Here is a 26,575-nt window from a genome sequence, read left to right as displayed (position 1 = left end):
AGCTTAAGGTCTCTGAGTTTCTATACAGTAACACAATGGGTCAAAAGGCCTAAATGGATCTTAGGATCGGTGGTATAAGCTAAGGTAACCTAAAGCTTAAGATACTTAGTGCTAAGTTTGGTGAGTGTTTTATAACACATTATTGTATATTAACTGAAAGACATTTGCAGTATGGTTTTCATTTATTCAATCTATTAAAGAAAATCTATAAGAATGTATTAGTTAATACAATTTTACATAACATGTTAAGGGTAAAAATATTGTTATCAATGACTGCAATACAAAAAAAATTAATTTGCAAAAAAGAATGAATATCAAAAAAGGTATATTATAAAACAAACACACTTTCATTGATCAAACTATTAATGCATGAGCAAACCACTCTTTAAAAAGGGAAAATACGTGTAACGAAGTTTGAACGATCCAATTTCTCACGGAAAATTGCATGCAATCAAAAGCTTTCAAAATGAATTTGTATGTAATAAAAAAAAAATAATAAAATAAAGTTCATTTCTCTATACCAAATAAAAAAAAGAAACATAACCAATAACGTTTAAAATATTGTACTTTTGAATGAAAAGGTTTAACTGTAGAGACATATTAGTTACTATTATTTTTATTAACTTTAAAGTTTAGGTTGAAAATATATTTTTCTATTTAATTTTTCTTATTAGCATCTTATTTTCACATATACGCACTCCTATATTTGTTGATCTACTTGTTGATCATGCTCTCTTCTCATTCTCATTCTCATTTTCTCTCAGTTTTCTGGTAAGAAAATTTACACACAAAAGGTTCGGCCACATAGGAAGAAATTCAAATTTTGTGTAATTCACAAAGCTCGACTCATTTTGCATTAACATCAGACGAATGAACTCAGTACGTGAAATGTTGGTAAACTAAGTACATCAGTAAACAATTCTTGTGTAAAGGTGATCTTGGTTTTTTTTTAAATGTGTTGCAATAATATTTCAAATCAACTTACATTCAATCAGAACATAATTGTTAATATCGATACTTTATAAATATTATATGTGAAGTTAAAAAGAATTGTATTGATTGCAGAATTCAAAAGTTTTGCAATAAAAGTGTTATACTACGCATACTTGTTATAATAACTACATACATAGATTTATGTAGTTTATGCGACCAATAAAAAAACATATATACTACTTTACTTGCATTTGTATGTGAATTTATTTACGTATACAAATAAATAAAGTTTTCAACAGGAAAGCAAATAAAATACGCGATCAATTTAATTTTTGTTTAATGCGACAGGTATGCTTTCTATTTTCTTGCATAAACACAATCTTAAAGTTAAATAATTAAAATGGTTTTTAATGCATTTTATAATATATGTAGAGTTGAATTAAAAAGTTCATAAAATTAATACAAGGTTTTTGATATTTGGATTAAAATGAAAATTAATTTAAGACAACATTTTCATTTGATTTAATAAATTTTCTTTTACTGATCTATACATCATATAGTAAACGTTTCATATTGTTGTTCATTAAAGATCATTGGATTATGTTCGTACAAATAAATGTTATTATAGTTTTATGTGAAAGAAACTCTTCAAGGTTAAATACAACATTAAACTCTTTGTGCTGATTTAAATGAATACAGAAAGAAACGAAGGGTATAAGTATTAATACACAATACGCAATTAAACTAAAAGTATAAAAGAAAGGTTAAATATGACCTTCAGAAGTGAAACGAGCGTTGTCTCTACTCGCATGCTAATTTTAATTTAATTTATTGTGTGTGCACCAATAAATTTAATAAGTGTGAAAATATAATGAAGTTTCTTCTTTTCAAAACATTCTCGAGAAAATGTGTAAAAAGCATCTATAGTTTTTGACCATTAATTTTAAATGTGTTAAATATAAATCATGTTTTTTTATACATCTATACTTTGATACATACTTACATATTTATATATACATATATATATAAAATAAGTGAGTGAGTTAAGCAATCGTCTGGTTGCAATAGCATATTTTTTACATTTGTATGTAAAAATATTCACTAAACTATATATCTATATATATATATTTATGTGTGTATGTGTATTTATGCATGGAGACATAGTCAGTCTTGTGTCATTTTGAAGCTTTTCGCATGAAGTTGATGTATAAAGCCAAGCATTTTGCTATACAAACACATACAAACAGAATTGCAACTTCTCCTTACTCACATCATTTTTAGGTCAATTTATTTGAAAGTGTGTGAGTGACTTAGAGTAAAAGAGCTTTTTTGTGAAAGGGATATATGTATGTACAATTGTATTATGAATTACATGCAGTATAGATACGAAGTCTATATTGCACATTACGAAATCTACCTTGGTAAATTTTTATATATTTGAGCAAACATGTTTTAGCATAAGCATGTGTTCCTACATATGTATGTATATGAATGTGTTTTTAACTTTTACTAAACAGTGCCCAAGATATTCTGTGCTATAAGCAAAGCTTTACGTTGCTTTACGTTGTTGTTTTGCGTTAAATGTTATATGTTGCAACGTTTAAATATGAAATTTGTAAATTTAGTAGGCTTTAATAAATTTATTGGTTAAACAAAAGAAAAAGCTTTTTGTGAAAGGGAAATATATTCACATGGCTTGTGTTTTGTACATGCTGTTATGATGCTATACTTCAAAGGAAGCTTATGTAGTTACTTGAATTTTGATATTTAAAATTTTAAAATGGGTATACAGAAAAGAAATGACTACGTTTGTATGTATATATACATATATATATATTTATTTATAAATGTATACTTTTTAACTTGATTTGTCTGAGTTGTCCACTATAAGTAAAAGTATTTATGTTTGCGGATATGTATTATGTACATATTTGAAAATAAATTTTTATATTTATTAAAATTTATTTCTTCTAATGGTATTTAATGAATGTAATAACTTTTTATATTTCTTTTGATTTATGAGATTAATAATGAATTATAATATTCAACAAAATTTTGAAAACATGTATGTTTCTTAAATGACAATATTTGATGGTTATCTATCTATCTATCTATCTGTCTATCTTTTAAAGTTCAATACAAGCGACTACGGTTTAACGCCAAGAGTATCAAGTAAAAATTTATGTAAATGTATTGCAAACGTACATTTACTTCCACCCGCTCTATTCGCTTTCCCTTTCGCGGAACATTCGCTTGCTTAAACTTGTATTTTGCCAGCTTAAGATCGAATGAATAAGTTAAGCAATTAAGCTCAATAAAAATTTATACTATTTTTTGAAAGTTTCGAGCAATCATTAAGAATTATAATTATTTTTACTAGAAAATTTTAAATAAGAATTTTAATGTAGAAACGTTAGAAAATGTTTAAAAAAAATATTAATATATTTAAAAATAATTATTTATATATAATATATATATAATCAATATATATTAATATGATTTATGTATATTAATATAATGTATATACAATTAATATTTATAGTCCATATGTAACTAATAAAAAATATAATATATTATATACTCGTTCAGCTATATCTTTTCTTTCCGAATTCTTCTGAATTTGGCACATATAACTTTCAATTTTTTAAACCCAATCAGACTTGTGATTGTACAGATATTGTTGTTGTTGTGGTTCATGAAAAATTGAAGCACTTAAAAAGAAAACAACACGCCCATTAAAGGTTAGAAAAGGAACGGGTCCAGATGAATTGGTTCTACCACCTCAATAAAGCAGCATAAGTAAATAGCATGTAAATTATTGTTTATACTGGGACATTACACATTTGCGATTACGGCATAATTGTCAAGCGATATATTTATCCTTAATATATGTATTACATTAAAAGGACCGATATCCAGATCTCAGTTCGTCCAGTTTATTCTCTTGTTGGTATACTAGAATAAATATATTTTAACCAAATGTTGACTAAATCCATGAGAGATGTTTTTATCTGTGATACATATCATTCTCGAATGTGGCTATATGCAGATATCAGTTCTTCCAGTTTATCTCCTTCCTTCTGGTATAATAAAATAACTATACTTTATCGAAGTGGTGATTAAATCCATGAGAGACGAATTTATTCCTAATACAATACATTTCTAGATGTGCCTATATTTCATCCGCTTTGTCACCTTCCTTCTGGTATACTAAAAATACATAAATTTAAATAAAGTGGTGGTTAAATCCAAGAGTAATGTATTTATCCGTGATACATAACAATTTCGGATGTGCCCATCTCCAGATCTCAGTTCGTATAACTACTATAATATTTACTATACATCTGATTTTTTTAAGTTCTAGGTTTCACATTAGAACAATAACATTTGTCGGATTTGTGTTTTCTACAGTCGAAACTTCAGGCTAAGATTAAGAGGACATATTTAAAAATATGCAGACTACTACGAAAACACGGAATTCTAAGATTTATTTCTTTCCTTAAAGTGAATTAAGTTGATAATCATACAGCATATATGACTCAAAAGGTCCGCGGAAAATACGCGGGTTTGTCATTGATAGAGCATATATATCTCAGATGCTTAAAAAGATCAATATTTTGCAGTTCAAAATTTCACACCGCTTCTTTCTCAAATTTTTAGTGCGACAGAAAATTTTATCTATTGTGAACTTATTTGCGTTAAACCCCACCTTAATAGTACCCGATTATTGTATCAGAATAGCATATTAGTTTTTACTCTCTTGTGGACGTTAAAATCTTGTAACATACATGTATAAAATAGTGCATTAAAGTTTACTTCATTTTTTGTGAATTTAAATGATGAACTGGTATTTAGTTGGTATTCTTGCCAAATAACAATAATATCGTTTATTCAATTATCTAGAATATATTATTTAAATTCGAAACAGTCAAAATAATTCCGGTAGTGTTACTTTCAAATACGAGAAATTTTTAATTTATGGTTAGAAATTTTGTAGTTGCTTTAATAAAGCCGACATACTCGTATTTGAGATATAGTAATGCCAGTTCTACTCCTTTAATATATCAATCTTTTATTTAGATCAGTTGGAATAGATCGGTTGGACCGATCCTAAAACTAGGATCGGTTGAAAAATAGGAAAAATCTACCACTATCACAACTGTTTCAACATTAGCTTCCCTCATTAAAGCCTTTTATTAAAGGTATCTCATTAAAGTTATCCACACTTATGTTTAAGAAAATATTTATATTTATTTATTTATTTCTCATATTGTTTAATGTGTTCTGGCTTATCATTATTTTTTTTCGACTATGGGTTTTCCACTTGAAGGAAAATTATCTTACTTCAAGACATAACATTTGTAGATTGCGACTCAGGTTGAAATGTTAACGATTTTATAATTATCATTAATTGAGAAGTTTTCCGTTAAGTTTGACAAGCTTCACAACTGTTCTAACCATAATTTTTCGCTTTAAGGATCTCAGGCATTCATTTTGTGACGGATAGTCAAAATACAACAATTTCGTTTTTTAAGATATGTATGAGTTAAATACGTGATTTCTGGAAAACCTACAGTACCTTTCAGACATGCGACTAATTATGACACTGTTTAAGAATCATCAATCATATGATTTCATAAAAATCATAGTTATATATATATCTAATATATACAAATTTAATATACACTTTTCTCACATATATTTATATAAGCAATTTATTTATATACACAATAAAAAAAAAACTTTTTATTTATTATTATTATTTTACTCAATATGTTTGGTGAGCAAGCAAAATTTACGAAACATCGTCATAAATTTTAGAAATCGCATTTGATTTTAATATTCTCCATAAAAAAAAGTAATCTATACAGCTATATCGGAATAACAACAAAAATGTTAAAAAAGTAATTCAGTCCAAATAGGTTTTTAAATTTCTTACTTCTGTAAATTACTATATTTAAAAGACTAAATTTAATAACAGTACCACCTACAGGAGCATCCGACCATTTTAACTGATATTGTTTTCTAATTGTCAGCAAATGAATCCATTATCTATCTTTGGTTTTTATTGAAAAGTATGATATCTGGAATCTTGAATCAATGAATAATGATCAAACTTATCAATATAATTTAATTATTTCACGTATGCTTAAGAAGCATGACAAACTGATAGTCCAATAAACAGAATGGTGTTGGATGTCCGAAACATAAGTAAACTAATTTATCTGTTTGCGCTAAACTAACTAAAAACCTGTAGATCTGGAGAAATATTGAATAAAAAAACCAAGCCAGATTTATTCTTTGAGGAAGACCTATTATTCTGTAATAGTTCATTAAATGAACTATGTGTAAAAGTCAGAAATTTGTCAATTTTACTTTAATAAGCATACCATAACATATTAACATTACATATAATAAATTACATTTTAAAGTATAAGAATTAAAACAAAATATAACATATTTTCTTGTTTTTTAAGTGTAACGTGATATACTTTTGTTTAATTTCATGCTAAATATTTCTATCATTGGGCTTTACTTCTCGAAACACTAATATATTGATTCAATTCTGTTCAGGAATAATTTAACGCTGTAGTAACTCTTTTTAAATTGAACAAATTTTAGCGATCATATTGAGATACCACATAATGATATAAGTGTTGTTTAGTTTTACTTTCAATACTTTTACTTTTTAATAATTTTTAGAAAAGGTAAAACAGATATGAACTGTTTTCCCATTGTCCGTATATGCGCAAAACAACAGGGTCTCTTTTCTTACTGTTCTGACAAAGCTGTCATAATTTATAATTAGATTCATAGCCAACGTTCCGTTTTATTTAAATTGGGGAGTCACGCCTTTTCATAGGGACACTATTTATGTGTTACATACTTCTAACTTCTAGCTAGCTTACAAACAGTTTCTCATCCATATTATTACAACGAGCCATTATTTATGCCTAGAGTAAGCTTTGATGCATTAAAGTTAAATTTAAATTTAACTAACAGTAAGGAACTGGACTGCTAAATCCTTCGCCCTTGTTGCACTATTATTGTTTCGGCATATCATAATTATATTGCAATTCATATTCAAAGATGACCTTTCTTTAAAATAATAATTAAAATTGTTGAATACAATATTTATTTGCACCAACATGTACCATATTGTATGATCTAAACAAATCCAAACAATGTATAAAATGTTTTCTGTTTTTTACTATATAATATCATTACGCAAAATGTATGAATTTAATTTAATATTAGACGTAAACTTTTATTAAACAAAGTAGATTTATTAAACATAGTCATTAAACTCAAGGAATTTTGCCAGTTTGCTTTTGTAGATATTGAAATAGTTTTTAACAATAGACTTTCAAGTGCAATATAGAGCGCAATTTCGCGTCTAGGTGTTGATAATGCGCTCATTAGCTTTATTAGTCAGCTGCTATAGTTGCCTGTCTTTGCGAAATACTAATGCACGCTCTCCTTTCCTCTGGAACTTAGCGGTGAACGAACTATTGCTAACACTGAGATCAGGGGATTACAAAACTTTTACTTACGTGGATGATATTACGTTAATAGTTTCCGGAAAAAATGCCATCAATCTATGGAATATTTTGCAAAATGGTCTTAATATTCTAAGTAAATAGACACAAAAATATGCCGTTGGGGTTTACCGCGACAAATCCGAAATCGTAGTTTTCACCAAAAAAACATACTGTCCCCAAGATTTCTCCACCCTCTCTAGTTTTCATCAAAAAACATACGGTTTCTAATTGTATTTGAAAATAATTGATATCAATTTCTAATGTGAATCTGTTTTTAGAGTGTAATTAAACAGTTATATGTAAAATTATTAAAGAGTTAAAATTATATATAGGTTAGGTTTCAATTTCTATCTATTGAAATGTAGCGCATTTAAACCTACAATGCATTGTGATAATTAACATACATACCTGTACTCACACCTATGATTTTTGTTTAATTCAAGGTTTGCAATTAAATTTAATATACTTTTTTTTTAATCTTATAGTTACCAAGAATGTTAATGTTGCAATATAGTAAGCATGGAGAGTGCATACTCAAAGAAATTGGTGCAGCATTTAGAGGCGAACATCCTGCCGACCTGACCATCGTTTGTGAGAACAAAGTGAAACTGCATGCGCATAAATTAGTTCTTGCAGCAGCAAGTCCATTGATAAGGTAATCAACATTTACATATATATAGACATATATCAGACACACTGAAAATTCCTTAACTAAAACTAAAAAGATAATATAATAGAATTTATTCAAAGTATACTTTTGTTTTGCTTTAAAAGTGTTTTTGCTCGACTATTTAGTTTAATTGTTCTACCTAATTCAAATTTTTTTTCTGTAATTTTATAATAAAAATTTTTTAGATTAGATTCTTTAAGGTTAATTTTAATGCTACGTATAGATCAATTTATTTTAAGCGATAATATTACAATAGGTATTTTTTCAAAGAAGGAAATGTAACATCGAAACAATAATAATCAGTAAAATCGATTCTTGAACAGATTAATTGCAGCGAACTAATGTAAACAGTGAACACATTATAGTTTTTTAGTGTAGTAACTAAGCGTTAGCGTTAGTGCAACGAACAGCAGCATTGAGGATACCTTTAATGTATCATGCTGTGTCTGAAGCAGGAGTTGCTGGTGATTAGTGACAATGTACGTATTGATCTCCAGACTCAAAAGCGAATAGCCAGGCAGTCGGGGTATAGCAGTATAGCACCAGTATAGCAGAAACGTTGGAACTCTGATAACTGTGGACGATGGATAGACTCAAGGCTCATCCTAGAGCTGAAAAACTGGCTAGCAAGCATCTTGGGGAGGTCAACTACTATCTTACTCAGTTCTGTCTGGACACGGATATTTCAACAACTACAAGTTTACAAATTCAAGTACTTGTTGGGTACCCAAAAAAGAAGTGCTAGCCACGAAAGTTAGTGTTTTTTCTCCAAGGTCGGTGGAAGAAAAAATTATGTCTTTTGCTCTTACCATATACTATGATTGTTTCGATATTACATTTCCTGTTGGCTGTTCTTAAAAGTTGTGCTAATGTGTGCTCTAATAAACTGTAAAAAGCAATATATTTTTAAAATGCATTTCTAAGGTTAACTTTGAAATACTTAGAATATAATAGAAATTAGTAAGAATACAGACTCACAATAAAGCAGAATACTGCGGCATTCCACTTGTACTTCAGTGGTACCAGCTAAAAAGAAACGATTAGCCTTTTGATTGATGGCCAGAATGCATTTCATAGAGTTGTTCCTAATTAAGACGAAGACAAGAACTACCGATATAATACCAAATTCTTGATTCAGAGCAAAGCCGTGCAATCACAAAGAATGTTACCAATATTCTCATGGACTTCCAAAAGGACACGTTATCCGGTCACATTCTATGAGGTTAAACAACCACAGCTCTCTTCTGCTGAGGAAGGGAGCGCACAACTCTTTCTAAGGGAGTGCACACATCAATTTATCCGTATCCTACCGGTTATTTAAGTTCGAAATAGTTGAAATGAGTAATTACAAATAATACTTATTTGAAATATTTTATAATCGGATTTTTAATTCAATTTTAAAAATTAATTAATTAAATTAATTATTATTGTAATTATATTATTGTTAATTATTATTAACAATATTATTATTATTAACAGTAATTATTATTATTGTTAATATTATTATTAGATTAATAATACTTAAAATAAAAAGTATTGGTGGTTTAATAGGCTAGAGATCTAATGTAATACAATTAAGCAACATATTTACGCGTTAACTCTACAATTAGACCTAGTCAATCATCTGATTTCATTAGTTTTATTAAGCTAACTGTGTTCATTATAATATTATTTATTACAACTTATTATTATAAATAATTGGCGCTGTTATTCATCTTTTTAACAAGATGAGTTCAATTAATATATGATATAATACTATATTATTAAGTCTGTACTTTATAATTCCTATAAAATTTAAGTGCTTTTACAGTTATAGATACATCTGTAAACAGACTATTAATTTTTTTTTTATATACTATATTTTGTTATATAGAATTAATCGTTTTTTATTTTGACTAATTCCAGAATGTTATTGGAAGATACGCAATTACCCGATTGCACAACAACAGTATACTTTCCTGATGTTAATGCAACATATTTTAAGTTTCTCTTAGATTTCTTGTATTCCGGACAAACTTGCATTACATCCCGCGATGTAAATTATTTACACGATTTACTTTTGTTACTCCAAATAAAGTCCGATAATTGGAAAACAACGGATTCTACAATTATTAATAATAAATGCAATAACTTACGTGAACGTTTTGGCTCCGATACTGTAAAAAGTGGACAGACCAGTAACAGTTCGAGTTTAGAACATTCCTTGAAAGCTGAAAATGATAATAGCAATGATGCAAAACAATCTTCCGAAGGTTTTGGAAATTTAGATGAACAACAGGATAACAATGAGTACTTAGAAAAAGACCAAGATAGCAAAGATTTACGCAATGATATATTGATGTTTAAGCATGAAAATTTAACAGATTTCCAAGCAAATGGAATACGAAATGGATCTGCACCTCTTAATCCTGTAAATTTATCTTTAGATTTAAGAACAAAACATGAAAATGATGATTCCGATACAAAATGTTCAGAAAAGCAAACCAGAAATTCAGATATATATTCGCTGCATGGTAGTGATAGTATAAAGCGAAAAACTTTTTATTTCGAATCAAATAAAGAAGTATTACAAGGTCTGGCCGATCATTCGGAACTAAATAATTCACCTGATAATTATGTTGTAACTCCGCATAGAAAACGACGACCTGGTTTTCATAATTCTCCAAATCATAATCAACCGTTTGCTTCATGTCAACCTAATTTGTTAGATGATCTGCGCTCATCCAAATCTTCGTCTTATGTATCAGAAAAAAATTTATCATCTTACGAGGATGATATACAAAATCCTGTCGAACTTTTAGCCAATCGTAAAATCCTGCAAAACCATATACCGAGACCACAGAGCCCTGAAACATCATTACATATAACACCGGAATTCGTATATCAATGGCAATCAAAACAAAATTCATCTATGTCGACATTATCTGGCTTACAAACAGGATTAACAAGTATATCACACATAAACCTAAATTTAGATTCATTGAATCGTGATAATCCGGGACCAGGAAAAGATATATCAACGAACAATGCTAATATGTGTAATATGCATAATACAGTTCGAGAATATCGTTGCGAATATTGCGGAAAACAATTTGGCATGTCATGGAACTTAAAAACTCATCTGAGAGTTCATACAGGTGAGAAGCCTTTTGCATGCCGCCTCTGTGTAGCGATGTTCAAACAGAAAGCTCATCTTCTAAAACATCTCTGTTCCGTGCATAGGAATGTAATAACCACAACAAATGGTTCAGAATCAACAAGCAGATATAGTTGCTGTTTTTGTTCCATGTCCTTTAAAAGTGTTCAAGAATTAGTGCGACATTTATCTGGTCACCATAACAATTTGCTTCTTACTAAGAATCTGCGTGAATAATATTTCCAATATATTAAATACAAACAAATTAATAGTATATACTTGTGTATATAAGTATCAGTAAAGTTTTTAACAACTGTTGCTGTATGTAAATTAAAAACACAAATAAAAATGAAAAAAAGGAAAAGTAAAGGAACTCAAATAAAAGCAGTGAACCTGAAATTCTACTTATGCTGAATAATATATACATACAACATACAAAGTGACCTGAATGTTTTATTATATAAATTTTTTAGTAATATATCACTTTTTATATTTCAATAATTTTATTAATAAATTGTAATTAGTTTATTTTATATATATGTAAAAAAACATATCTTCCAATATTTTTTAAAATTAATATGTATTGTGTTAATAGACACTGAAGAGGTTTGTTTATAAACACAGAAGAAAAAATAAAAATAATTTCATTCGTAAGCTAAATATAATACATATTCATATATTATTTTTTATTTACATTAGTTAATCAACTTTAATAAATAATATTTAAGTCACACAGAGTTATAATGAAAACAACGGTTAGCCTAGCTCACCTCTCTCTGGCAACTATAGGGGCATTCGCTCTTCGATAGGAGATATCTATTGCCATACATATTCAGCCATATACCTTCTAATTCTTGTGTGTCATAACATGTAAGAGCGTCAAAAAGTTAAGTAAAAACGGCATAGTTACATCAATGCAATACAGAAACTTCTCAAATTAATTTACTCAAGTAATTAAGCCAGATATTTAAAAATGTCCTTATTTACAAAATGGTCTTGCGGATATTTTTGTTTTGATGAAATACAGTTCAAAAAAAAGTGTTCTAGTATTAAGTAAATTTAAGCATATGATTTTTATCAATTACAAAGTGAACTGGTAGAAACTGCCTATTTGTATTTGTAGTAATTACTTGGAAAAGAAATAAACAAACAGCCAAAGTGCCAGCTAAACGCAAAAATTTAAAAAACTACAAAAAAAAAGAGTTGGAAGTTTTGAAAAAACCGTGCAAACAATTTTAAAAGATATAAGGAGTACCTTTAATAAGGGTATTCACACTGTCTTGCAAACTTATTGCAAGGTGCACAAAATGCAAAGATTGCGCGAGCCTGCAATGGACAACAACAAAATACAAGCACAGTTTCTTACAATTTTGCTTTACCTAAACCCATGTATAATACGCTGGCAACAAAACAAAAAAGGAAAAAAATAAAACATTAATTAATTATTAACATTAATGATTAACATTAAGTTAATCTATGAAAACACTAACTAATTCATCTACATACTAAAGCTAAAGTTGGTACACATTTCGTATAGGAGAGATTATAATATCTATGTAGAAAATTTAGAAAAATCCGACTGCTGCACATGCATATCATGTTAAAGTAAAATATACTCCATACTAGACTATAATACATATGTAAGTCAGACATATATATTATATATATAGATTATAAATATAATATATATTTATATAAGTCAGTCATATATATTATAGTTTAGTATTCTAACTTACCTATGTATGTATATACAAATGTTAAGATAAAAAATTTGTTTTGTTTTCTGTTTTTAATATAAAGCATTTCCAGATGTTATTCCACACATATGTAGTAGCAAAAAAAAACATATAAGCTTAGAGAGTAATATTATTGGATACAATTCAATAAAAAATTGATCGAATTATGTAAAATATTTAAAAACTTCATAACGAACAATATCTTTGAAAATATTTCTTCTCCAAAGAATGCAAATAAAAAAAAATTAATGATGTTTGCCACCCTAATAAATCTTAATTATTTTTAAATTTTTTCTCATAATGTTTATGCAGTATAAGACTAATTAAACTACCTCTCGTCTATGAAAATTTTAGTACTAAAATTTAGTTAATTTCATTTTTTTATAGGAAAAATGTTTTTAATACTTAAAGTGGCGTTTTTAGGTTTGACATACTATAAATCTAACTTAAATGCATTTTTTTTACCCTTTAGGAAATTTTGTCAGTAGTGCATAATTTACAATGTGTGTTTCAAAAATAATATGCAATTTTTAATTGCAAATTAATTTTGCTAATAATTTTTATGGAAATTCTCAAGCCTAAACTTAAGCGTTTCAATGCTGCCGATGTTAATACATTGTTACGTACATATATTACTCTTTTTGGATGTAAAGTGTAAACAAGAGAACAAGAAGTAAAAATGAAATAAAAGGCTATGTAAAAAAAAACAAGTTTTCAACAATAACAATTTTGTCTTGTTTATTATAGAAATGTGTATATTTGAAATTCATTGAAGTTTATATTATGAAATAATAATTTATATATTATAAGTTAATTATTGGAAATTGAAATTTTGTTAACTAATTATTCCTCCGCAATATCACTATTTGTGTGAAAGGTATCATCAACAAGAAAGTAAGTAAGTACTTATTAAAAAACATTTGCAAATATCTGATATAATTAGTTCAAAAAATAATGTTGAGGATTTTACATAAAAATAATTATTCTTATTAAAATTCTGAAAAAAAAAAATTAAATTACAGTTTTCATAAATCATCTATACACCTCGGAAATTGTAACAATGTTCTAAAACATAAAAAAACTTAGTAATTAAAATTACTAAGAGTTAATCTGCTACAAAAATAACATATGTTATGTTCTTAACTTTAACAAAATATTTTTGAATGTATATATTATTTAAATTTGTTGCAGAGAATTATAAGTAATCTCTTAATAACTTTTTTTATACATCAAAAATTTCGTATCCTAATCTTTATCATTAAACCTCTATTTTAGACTTTTGGTTGAGTTATGTAATTCATATCTATATGATACAATAACTTTGATAACGAACAGTACTCATAAATACTAAATTAATAACTTCAGAAGTTATCAGCTCACCATAGTATTCAAGCTATCTACTTGAATTATGCAGCAAAACCCAAACATTCTCAATGATAATTATGTCGCGTGAGTTTGAAGTTATTAATTCCATATTTTTATAAACCTTGATATAAAAATTAGGACAAATCGGAACATAAGATTTCAGTAGTGATTATTCTTAATGTAAAAAACGGCTTGTTCCATAAGACATTATCTCAAAACCACAGTTGTGAAGACAAATTAAATTATGTAGCTATTTTCGATAATCATCAAAATAATAATTATATCCGTTCATTAGTTTTAAATAAAATTCAAAAAAAAAAACGACCCGTTTACATATGATTTCCATTTACTTTCTAATTAAAAAAAACTTAAGTCCTTTTTTTCAAATAGCATAAAGTAGGTTTTTTTCTCATTTTTAATTTTAAATGTGAGTTTAAATGTGAGGAACCAAGATTAATTCGGGTTTCAATAACTAGCCTAATATTAAAATACATATTCTTCTACTTACTTTTAAAGTAGACTCTTGACAATACCAGAATTACCACTCTGGTAATAGTTGACCTATTGTCTACTGACTTTTTTTGTATATACTTTTTTACACTCCCTTTTCAACTGTTTCTTTAAGATACTTACCTGTATCTATAATTTTTTTATCCGTTATAAATATATTGTGCTTTATAAACCTATTCAAATAAGCACAGGGCATACTAATATATAATTTAAAGTAATATTTACAGCTTTTCAATTTTTGACATTTACTTTGAATTTAAGAATTTAAATTTAAAGACAGATAAGCTCTTACCTTACATTATCAGTTGATATGCTTAGCTCAAAACGTGATTTATACATGGAAATTATATCAATAAAGTTGCATATGGGGCTGTTGGAATCTAAGTTAAATGGTTTTTTTTTTGTTGTTTTATATATATAATTATTTTGTATTACAATTTTGTCTAATAAAATAATCTATATGATTATACTATTTTAAGCTAGAGATTTAAGAAACTTAGATTAAATTTTTTCTATAGTGACTTCATTTACGTGTATATAGTATCAAAAATATCTGCTTTTATTTCATTTAAGTAAAATTTTTATATATTTATTTGGCGAGGAACATTAAAAAAAAAAGAAAAATCAGATGATCTAGAATCTAGATGTATTTTTATTGCTACCGACTTATGTTTCACTGCAGATTGTACTTAGAAGTACTCATATCTACTTTCTTCAGTTTGCTAATAACCAATGGAGAAAACTTAGATCATGTGTAACTTTCCGGTTAACATGGTCCTCTCATTACAATACAATAAAAAACTCTTGGAAACTCATTATAAATTAAAAAAATTAGTATTCACTCATTCCTCGCGTGAATACTGTTAGACTTACTACACTTCTCTAGCCGCTGATGTATAGCAATCCACTCAGAAAAACTGTACATTTCTTGGTTCTTATTGCAATTGTGGAATCTTTAAGGAAAAAGAAACTATTAAACATTTTCTTTACGAATGCCCGGCTCTGAACAGTCTGATAATACTTTTTTTCAACTTGTCAGAATGTTTATTGATAAGAACGAAAGACCGATTTCAGTGGAAAGTTATCTGCTGATCAGCTACGTTATTAATTAATGTTAAAAGTCTAGACAAAATTACAGTGTAGGTTGAGTAGAGTATACCTCCGTGTACATCCAATTAACCTGAACAACAAATTTCGAATTGAAAAACCACATTAAATATTTCATAAGTAACTACAAAAAGCAATTATTTATCTTATTTTATTTCACATTGTTAGTTTCTTCGTAGAATACTTATACGAACGTACTAATATTGAATCGTGCATAAATTTAAATTTAAACAGCATAAAGAAATTGGATAATGTGAGCAGAACTGTGCAATAATAAGTTTACGCTACCCAGACTACACTGTATTCCTTTATCTACAGCCCACTATATTGTCTAGATATTTAGAATAGGTATTTCTAAATTTATATTAATTCTTACATATCACGGTTGATATGTATATTTTTGATTGTTACCCGAAAAATGGGATTAAAGATAATAAATCTGACTGATATAATTATTAATATATATGACAAACTTTGATGCGAACAGAAATGGCATAACCTAAAAAATTAAAGTAATATGGATCAAAAAAAAAAATTGTATATTGGCTTAAATTATTTGAATGAATCATTTTATGATATTATAATATTTTATGATAAAGATTTCCTTATTATAGAATTTTGTTAAGACACTGTATTTCGAATAACATTGAAAATTATATGCCTTTTTTTAAGGAAGAACCTCATATAACATTAAACAACATTCCTAATGATATAGAATACAAAAATATGAAAAAATAAATTAAATTTAGTTAAACCATAATAACAATTAATCCTTTTTAGGTGATTATATTATATCGCATACCATATTTATTAAAATTGAAAAAATGTAATATATAAAAAATAACTCGTAATTTAATACAATTTTACGTGTACTAAATGTTAATTTATTTTATACCATTCCAAATTATCTGGCTTGGTCGAAGATGAACTTAACATGTTGCGAACATCGAACATTTCATTGCATATATTATCTTCCAACTAAAAGAAAAAAAAAACATATATAAAATACCATTTTCGATATGAATAAATTAATTAATTATACATTAATACAACATACCTGTAAAGAAGACACTAAATTGTCTGGACAATCTAAAGAATTTATACCATTTTCTGTTAAAAAATTTATACATTAGTATTTGATTTAATTCTTAAATATTTTAATCTACTAACCACTAATACAGTCCATGCTGTCATCTATATGTGTTATAAATTCCGAATTAACTGAAAATGTATTTGATGATAAACTTAAACCGCTGTCACTCGATTCTTGTCGAGCGTGATTATCGCCAGAAAGGAATGGATCCATTTGTAGATTAACAGGATGTCTAGCTAATGGCGCAATCTTTAAATAAAAAATTAAATACGTAATTAAATATTATTATATTTGTTCAAATTCAACCTGTTCGGGTTTTTGTTTAAAAAATTCTTGTTCTTTTTCAGTATGTTGCAAGTCCATCCAATTTATTTCGGGTTTAGAGACTTTCAAATTTTTTCGTAAAAAATCGGCTGCTAAAATAAATATTATTTACCATATTAACTACATTAATAATATTATATAAAATCATACGTATTCGAGGATCATTCCATGAAGTTGTTCGATTGATATGATTAATAAAGTAAACATCACCGGATTCCGTTAATGCCTGCTCCCAACCTTCAGGCAAAGGACCCAGATTATCTGTAAGAGATACTGTTTCTCTCTGGGAAGCTCTTAAATTAGCTATTTAAAGTTTTTATGTTAAAATTTTATTACTTTGTGTAATATATATGTAAACAAACCAAAATTAATTGCTTGCTGCGCTGTGCGCTGTTGTTTTAGTTGAATTCTTGGATCCTCCCATTGCGTAGTTTTTGTTGTGTGACTGAAAGTTTTTTTTTATTAATATTTATAAAAATTTATAAAAATAATACAAAAATTTAAAAAAAAATTATTTAAGCAAAGAAAATTAATAACTTACTTTAAGTAGTAAATTTGGCCATCGTTTGTTTTGGCTTGTTCCCAACCAGCTGGTAATGGACCCAAGTCATTTTGTAATTGAATAGGACTTACGAAATCATAAGAACGTTGTTTCATGTGAAATGTTTGAACTGGTGCAGTTGGTTGGGTCATTTGCTCAATTTCGTTATTATTTGATGCGCTTATACCAGGTGGAAAATTTACAAGTCCAGTTGTAAAACCTGTCGGACCACTTTCTGGTACACACGCCCCGGGTTCTCCACTCATATTACTTGAATGTATAGCATAAGTTTGTTGAAGAGAAGCTGGGCTACTGTGGGCACGTGAATGACATATTGGTAATTTACTTGGAATTGTCGGAGGTTGAGCAACAGTAGTGTGAGGCGATGAAGTTTGAGATGTAGTGGGCGGGGTAACATTTGTTGTTTGATTCACATTTGATTGAGATCCAGTATCATAAGCGGAATCGGCACTATTAGCTCGTGAATGCGATACTGATGGCGATCTCGCACTAACTGCTGGAGGATTAAAAAACGAGTTTGGAAGTTTTCGCATTCGAAAAGGCACTTGTAAAGGACGCTTTGAGTCACCAGGATTAAGCACACTGTCAAATAAAGCTTGCAAATTATCATCTGAATCTTGATCGATACGCACTACCAAATTGTTAACTCCTTTTGTTGTAGGCGTAGTTTCATTTGCAGATATATTTCCTTTTATAGTTTGACTATTTTTGTTTACCGACATTTTGATGATATATTTTTATTATAAAAAACCGAACTTTGTTCCACTTTTTACTATATTAAAAACTAATATACAAAACAAAAGGTAATTTTTAATTTAAATCTTTTGATTGTAATCAAATAAAGATGGCGTTTTAGTATATTTTTTATCACCTTTCTAATTTACATTAATATAAACAATTGCTATTTTTTGACTTATATTAAATACATTAAACTCATAAAACATAATTAATTTGTATAAATACACATAAAAACGCAAATTAAAATCTATGTAAGAAATACTTTTATAAAAAATTATGTATTTAAAAATATGCCACTGCAATGTTGGAGAAGCATTATTCAACTCAAGCAACCAAGGTTGCCAGACGGAATAACGCGTTTTCTTAAGGGAATCATGGAGTTTCGTCTGTATTACTTTGGTTTTATCTATTTTGTGTACATCAAAGCAAAAACAATCACCCTGCAAACATTTAATGATTTTGTTTAAGCAGAAAATATATTTATTTATAATTTAATACATATTAATAATACTTTATTGAAAGGATATAAATATATATATATATATATATATATATATATATTATATTAGTTTATAAAAAGTAATTTCAATTAAAGTAAATTAAAAATCTATACTAATATTAAATTTTATGAAATGATAAAAAATAAATTAAAAATTTGAAGAAAATTAAAAATTTCAACCTAACAAAACTATCTTAAACTTACAAGTCAACCACATATATTTTCAATAAGAAAGGGGTTTAGATTATATTAAGACTTTAGAGTGTCTCTAAAGATTCGAGTTATACGCAGCTCAATCAACTTTTAGAAGGTCTAGCTAGAATTACAATAAACAACAGATATTAATAAATAAAAAATATTTTAAGAAAATATATTAATAAAAATTAAAATTCATTTACAATAATTACAATAAACAACAGATGTTTAATAAATAAAAAATATTTTAAGAAAATATATTAATAAAAATTAAAATTTATTTACAATAAAGTAACACGCTTTATGAATAAAAAAACAAACTACAAAGCCTTTTTGTATTTCCTGATATTTTAAATATGCATAACTAATTCAATCATTTAACAAGAATTCATTTAATTATGAAATTAATATTTTTCAAACAATTTCTCATTCACCTTCTTACCCTTTCCTTTTCGAAATTGATTTCTTATCATAGGATATACAATTTTCAAATAATAAAGATGTAATAACACAGTACAATAAAAATGTTGCAGCAATTAAAGAAATATCCGCCAGCGAGGACATTTTTCGTGATTGCGAAGTAGGCGTACTTCAGATTAAATCTAAAATTTCCGAGTATGAGGAACGCGTGTATATACGTATACTAATTGAGTTTTTTCTAGTAGTAAAAACCATTGTATCTACTGATCATTGTGCAATGAAATCAATGCAAAGATATAAATTTTGTTTTAATTTTGTCACTAATTAATCAGTGACAGGTGCTTAACTAACACGGATTTTTTCAAATAGGTATACACATATCGGATTGCCCGATAATGACACAAATGTAGACAAGTGTTCGAATCCAAAAGTCTTGAACTTTGATTCCAAAGTCTTGTGAATCGACATCGTAAAATAAAAGTCAGGAAGAAACTATTATCTGGCTCTACAAAGCTTTATTCTTGTTTAGTTATATATAATTAATGTAGTGAGCCTGTCACAATATTTCAGTTGAAAATTAATATAAATTAATAATCGCAAAAACCACCGTAATAATAAGTGTTAATAAAAATATTTCAATTAGTATCATTATAAATAATAATAAAAATATAATCATAGAAAAATTATAAATTGTTAATTAAACTTCATTTAATAATATAATATTGTTATATTAGAAATTAGTAACGAATGACCAAAACAAATAAATTTAAACGGTAATATACACCCGTAGAGACCCATTTTAAAATTAAAGCGACCGTAGACTCGTAGACTAAAAGCTGAGGAAGCCGTGCTTAACAAATCAATGTTTATGTTTTTGGCAAGCTGTTAGTTATATTCTTTGTTAATATCGGCAAAAAAACCTTCCAAACATACATTATCATCATATTAAATTATAATTAATATAATGAATAATAATACTTCATATATAAAATTAAAAGATAATAATTTTAAAATTAATTTGTGTAGTTTTTACTTCATTACGTTAAAGGAAACAATTACAAATTATTCATACGGTTTTCTACCAGATCGATCGCGGTTGCGATAACGATAACCTTGTTTCTGTAAAGAACTCAGAACATGCCTTGGCAAGTCACCAGCAACGGAAATTGCATACATTCCGGGTTCCAAATCATCTATTAAGGAAATTAAAATATTGTTCATGATATGAAATAAGTTTTGCATATTAACGTACCAACATGGAGCCATTTGGCAACCCATGAATTTTCTGGATCCATACTTCCTACTAGCCCCTTAAAATTTTTACTAGTAAATTGGTCAACCGCCTCTCTGTCACCTGCCATAGGAATTAGGTCTTTGCAATTATCACACCCGTCTTTTACGAATGAATTAGTTTCCTGCAAGTAAATATAGTATTTTTTTTTAAGTTTTTACAAACTAAATTTGGGAATACACGAAGGAAATCTCCTCTTACCTTAATCAGCGAACAAAGCAAGCAGGCCCGAAGTTGTCGTGTAGTAATCGGGACGCTCAAGTTAGCCATACTTGTAGAGATAGGAACTCAAACCTTCCCACTACAACTATTCTTTAAAAAAGAACACAATGTATCATTTACCAAAAGTGCTAAGTTACAGATGTAGTAATCTATTACATTTTTGCGTTCTAATATATTTGAACCTAAAATGAAAGCAATGACGCATTTTTAATAATTTATTGTTACTTTTATATGAATTCGTTAAGTACTGGTTGTAAATACAATTCTTTTTTTAAGTTTATTATATTAGTAAAGTTTAACTACATTATATAGGAATAAATACAATTTTTCATCGATTTAATTACGAATGAATTTCGCCATAAAATTAATGTCACTAAAGTACTTTTAGGTTATTTCCGCATCAACGCATGTAAACTCATATATTATTTTTTGTATCCATCGGCATTATCAGCACCGTAACTGGTGATGTCCTTCATGAAAAAGTCTTTCCACTAACCCAATTAAGACTGGATTTCATCCACTTACGCAATACCACGTCATACATATAAGCAAGTTTGAATAAGCAATTGTTCTTATATATATATATATATATACCCATATATGTATGTATATACATAGATATCCAAAGCCATAAAAAATGTCAACTAAAATTTTGATATTAACTTCGATTGGGGTTCTATTTACAAAACGTATGCTGCACAACCTTGAACACCTCCATACCAATATTTTTAAAAACAAAGAAATATGATGTTTACACCAGCCTTAAAAACTATTTTAAAACAAATTTCTAAATCAATTTTAAGGGCTATTCCGTGAAACTATTAAAAGTACTTTTAAAGTAACTGTCAGCTGATAACGGATATTTAATGTAGAAATTATTTTTAAGGTGTATCTCTAACATTTAAATTAACATTAAGTTTAGTAACCTTAAGTTGTTTTTAATAAAAACTGATTTCAAAGTGTGCTTAAAATTGATTTTAAAAGCCATTAAACAACTTTTAGTACTTGTGTAAACAGGACAAATGTGTTAGTAAGATGAACTTCGATTGAGAAAAACTTTCTGTAAATGTTTATTGAATATATATTTCACTATTTATAATATTCATTAATTTATACTATCACTGGATATAGTAAAAAATCTCTAGTTAAAAAATTAAAATATATGAAATGTTAATGATTTTTTTAAACCAGTTGTCAATTAATGAAGTACAACTCTACAAAAGATAAATTTTCATGATTTGAATTGAGATAATGTAAAACCAAGTTTTATCTAAAAAAACATGTGTTCATAAAACCGGTAAAACTTTATCACAAATATTTCAATCAAGAGAACATGCCTAACTAAAACTCTGGGAAGTGAATACAGATGGTTTTCGTGTTGTACAAAAAATACCAGAAAAAATAAACTAATGCTTTATGTAACGTGCCAATTTTAATGCAAATTAAAAATTGAAACTGAGAAAAATAAAATGCCGCGTAAAATTTCATCACGGTGATAAGTCCTTGTGTGCCTCATGTTAGTCAAAAGAGTGTTGCTCAGTCATAAATGTCAAAATTTGTGCCTTTTAGGAGCAAATTACTGCAATTTTAAAAAAATTTTACAAAAGAAAATGCCAGGAAGCAACACAGACATTTTAATAAACCGCTAATAATTGAATTCTTAGACTTTCCGAATTTAAGGAAATTTAATTTTGTATATATTATTAACAATTATTGCAACATAATATAAGGATAAATTAACATTTTTACAGCTTCTATGAGTTTATTTTTATTGGCAAAGCGTAAGTGAGCATATTTATACTACATTTCCACTACTTACTAAGTAAATTACTTAGTAACAATGAGTTTCTTTACAGTTGTTGCATATAGAAAAGAAAGTGCAATGATTTATAAAAAATACAAATTATTTAATTTTCAATAGTTTTATTTCAACTAATAATAACATTAATAACTTATAAATTAAAAATAAAATGTACTATAACTACATTAATAATAAATAAAGAATTAAAAAATTGAAAAATATATATTGACTAGTCACTATGTCCGCTACTGCTCTTTCGTGTGGACATTCTCTTGCCATCTTCAAAATTGATTAGTCTATCAACTAAGTGTTTCTTTCATTGTATGGCCAATATAAATAACTGTTCACCTCCCTCAGTCCACATATTCCCAATTGTTATGTTTTTTCCTAATATTAATAATATTTTATTTTATTGAACTACAAACATTATAAATGCACCATGCATACTTGTGAGCTCTTATCCATTATCTGTCCTGACATCCAATTGAAATATTTTTTGTTAAAAAATATATGACATTGTATAATGATATCAAATATATATTTGATATATAAACTTATTTTTATATTTTTATAATTTAACTATATAATTTGTTTATAAAAAAAAAAATATTTTAAAAATTACCTCTTGTTGGTTAATATTTACATTGTGTAATTTTGGGGTAATATTTACATTTTGTTTCTTGTATCAACTAAGTCAAATTTCGATAATTATCAATGTTACATTCATTTTTCGTATAATTTTGGTCGAATTTTGTTTACTATATTTTAAAGTAAGTGAAAATGCAAAGAAGCTCTTTGTATGGTTAATGAAATTTACTTAGTAAGCTAAGCTTACTAAGGAAGCAGTGGAAACGTACTATTACATATCCTTTTAAATTTAATCGCAATAAAAAAGTACAAAAGCAGTAGTCTGCATTACATGCATTTTATTCGTAACTAAAAAGAACGTAAATTTGCCGGGACCATTTGTCAAATGATTATCTGCACAAAAGCGCTATCAAAAAGAATCACATATTTCAGATTTATTATACTTATTGTTATATTACTGTACAGCTATTCATTTATCTTATCAATTTGTTTAAACACTATAAGCTGTTTTAACAAATCAAATTCATTCTCTAAAGCGTTACTCATTATTTTAGTAATAGATTCACGATTGTAAATATTTTTGGTAAATTAATTTTAATACTATGTTCAGACAGCCAAATTTCCTTAGTTTCGGAAAAATGAAACTAAGTTAGTTTCGAAAGTGTTCATACTGCCCAAATTAAGGAAATCATATGTTTTTTGTTTACATATGGAATTACATGCTCAAAACACTATTTGTATTTGAAATATTTAAATATTTGATATTGAAATTAAAAAATTTGATTTTTGAAATAAAACAGAAATAAATAAAATATATAATATACAAAAAATAAATAATAATATGGAATTCTTATTAAAATATATTTTTCAAAATATTTGCCATCGTCAAACTACTGCAAATATAATAAGTAGCGCCTTAGACAATGATTTACAATTGGTGAAGCAAAACATTGTTACTTTACATCAACAAATGGAGGACTGTTATAAAGCTTTACTACTTGGAACAACGTCATCTGTACCAAGACCATTTTGGAAATTTGTAAATATATCATCGTACATTGAAATGATGTTATTTAATTTTTTTTTTAGAACCGGCAATCAGCATTTTGGAACATGTGCTGTCACACGGAAGATGTTTTTAAAACACATTTTCGTATAACTCGAAAAAGTTTTTCAGTTCTGTGTGAGTTGTTAAAATCTTTTCAAAAAAAGGACACTAATTGGCGTAAAGCGGTTCCTCTTGACAAAAGAGTCGCAATTGCTTTATGTGCGTTAGGATCTTCAGGGGAATACAGGGTAGTGTGTGAATTATTTGCCGTTGGCAAATCTACAGTATGCACTATTGTATTGGAATTTTGCAGTATTGTATGGGAAGTGATGTCACCTACATATTTAAAAAGATTTCCATTAACACAAGAAACCGTGGCAGAATGCGTAAAAGGTTTTGAACTTCTCGGATTTCCACAATGTTTAGGAGCCCTTGGTATGTACTTATAAATTTAAATGTAAAAGTGTTTAATAATAATTTTATTTAGATGGATGTCATATTAAAATACGTCCAAACTCAGAGGATGCAGTTGATTATTACAACTATAAAGGATGGCACTCAATAGTTTTATTAGCTTTAGTGGATTTCAGGTATGTGGATTATTATTTTTCACTCTATTTTAAACTAATACCATTTAATAGGTACCGTTTCATGTACGTTAATGTGGGAACTCCTGGACGTTGTAATGATTCGTATATATTTGAAACATCCAACTTGAAAAAGATGTTAAATACGTGCAACTTATTAAGGAAAAATAAGAAAAATATATGCAACTTGGATGTGCCAGTATATATAATAGCAGATTCGGCATTTAGGCTAACCCAAACTTTAATGAAACCATATCCATTTAATGTTGATATGCCGCTTGTAAAAAAAAATTATAACTACAAACTTTCGAAATGTAGAAGGGTTGTTGAAAATGCATTTGGACACTTAAAAGCACGATTTCGACGAATAGGAAAGGGTTTAGACAATAGAATTAATAATGCAAATATTATTGTGAGTGCTTGTTGTGTGCTGCACAATTTTTTAAATGAAAACAACGACCACATTAATGCACAATGGTTAAAAGAGCTGAAAAATATTGATAAAAACCAACATCCTGACCAACACCCCATTATTTTTGATATGGAACCTATTGCAGAAGAAATAAGACAAGCTGTTGCAACTTACTTGAGTATGTATATATTTATTTATTAACTAAAAAATTATTTAACATATATTAACTTAATTTTTAATTATTTACGTCTTATTAAAGTAATGATTAGATTACTTATTAACTAAAAAATTATTTAACATATTTGAACTTAATTTTTAGTTATTTACATTTTATTAAAATAAAAATTAGTTACTTTTTTGAACTTTTATTATTTACATTTACTTATTTTTGTTTTTTTAAAAAATCTAGAAAAACATCTTTCAGTTCTTTAGAATCTTGAACAAATTCATGAAGTTCTTCAGTTTTTTTTTTTGATTCTTGAAGCAACTCTCTTTCAGTTTGCTTTATTGATTCTAAAGAACTTGATAATTTTTCATATGAATTTTTCAAGGTATTTAATACCTCTTCCTGAAAATAATTCAATCGTTTTCTTCTTTTAGGCTGTGGTGATGATATTGCAGTCGATGATGAGGTGGTAGGCACTTCTGATAATATTGGTGGCAATAATGTTGACATAGGGGATGATGACATCGCCATTTCCTCCTCCAGATATTCCTCATGAAAGTCTGCATCTAAAATATTGGAAAAACCGTTAAACATTAAAGATAAACATAATAAAAATAACAAATAAATAAC

General features: G+C 27.4%; 4 protein-coding genes across 6 annotated transcripts; 2 read left to right on the top strand and 2 right to left on the bottom strand.

The window, feature by feature from the left end:
* The first annotated feature begins 876 nt into the window (after positions 1–876).
* Positions 877–11,749, top strand: LOC119683597 (transcription factor Ken-like). 2 transcript variants are annotated; one of them, XM_038097374.1, is made up of 3 exons: positions 877–932; positions 7,961–8,130; positions 10,051–11,749. In XM_038097374.1, exons 2-3 carry the CDS (start codon positions 7,970–7,972, stop codon positions 11,516–11,518), a joined length of 1,629 nt encoding a protein of 542 aa, XP_037953302.1. In that variant the 5' UTR covers positions 877–932; positions 7,961–7,969; the 3' UTR covers positions 11,519–11,749. The 2 variants fall into 2 exon arrangements, with proteins under 2 accessions (XP_037953302.1, XP_037953300.1); XM_038097372.1 differs by having other exon boundaries at positions 879–1,281.
* Positions 11,750–16,778: 5,029 nt separating this feature from the next.
* On the bottom strand, positions 16,779–18,759 carry LOC119682373 (transcriptional coactivator yorkie-like). Of its 2 annotated transcripts, none has more exons than XM_038095789.1 (7): positions 17,958–18,759; positions 17,779–17,861; positions 17,567–17,719; positions 17,399–17,508; positions 17,170–17,341; positions 17,057–17,109; positions 16,779–16,977 (listed from the first exon to the last, which is right to left on the bottom strand). In XM_038095789.1, exons 1-7 carry the CDS (start codon positions 18,698–18,700, stop codon positions 16,879–16,881), a joined length of 1,413 nt encoding a protein of 470 aa, XP_037951717.1. In that variant the 5' UTR covers positions 18,701–18,759; the 3' UTR covers positions 16,779–16,878. The 2 variants fall into 2 exon arrangements, with proteins under 2 accessions (XP_037951717.1, XP_037951718.1); XM_038095790.1 differs by having other exon boundaries at positions 17,399–17,505; positions 17,958–18,758.
* A 2,094-nt stretch (positions 18,760–20,853) lies between these two features.
* LOC119685453 (transcription elongation factor SPT4-A-like) lies at positions 20,854–21,474 on the bottom strand. The gene is made up of 3 exons (XM_038099731.1): positions 21,323–21,474; positions 21,083–21,245; positions 20,854–21,023 (listed from the first exon to the last, which is right to left on the bottom strand). Exons 1-3 carry the CDS (start codon positions 21,389–21,391, stop codon positions 20,893–20,895), a joined length of 363 nt encoding a protein of 120 aa, XP_037955659.1. The 5' UTR covers positions 21,392–21,474; the 3' UTR covers positions 20,854–20,892.
* Positions 21,475–24,591: 3,117 nt separating this feature from the next.
* LOC119682484 (protein ANTAGONIST OF LIKE HETEROCHROMATIN PROTEIN 1-like) lies at positions 24,592–26,543 on the top strand. Its single transcript, XM_038095936.1, has 5 exons — positions 24,592–24,771; positions 24,822–25,215; positions 25,268–25,370; positions 25,422–25,957; positions 26,380–26,543. Exons 1-5 carry the CDS (start codon positions 24,703–24,705, stop codon positions 26,499–26,501), a joined length of 1,224 nt encoding a protein of 407 aa, XP_037951864.1. The 5' UTR covers positions 24,592–24,702; the 3' UTR covers positions 26,502–26,543.
* The last annotated feature ends 32 nt before the right edge of the window (positions 26,544–26,575 follow it).

This window comes from Teleopsis dalmanni, chromosome 2 (assembly GCF_002237135.1).
Source record: "Teleopsis dalmanni isolate 2A chromosome 2, ASM223713v2, whole genome shotgun sequence".
Taxonomy (NCBI): domain Eukaryota; kingdom Metazoa; phylum Arthropoda; class Insecta; order Diptera; family Diopsidae; genus Teleopsis; species Teleopsis dalmanni.
This window is presented reverse-complemented; position numbering and strand designations above follow the sequence as displayed.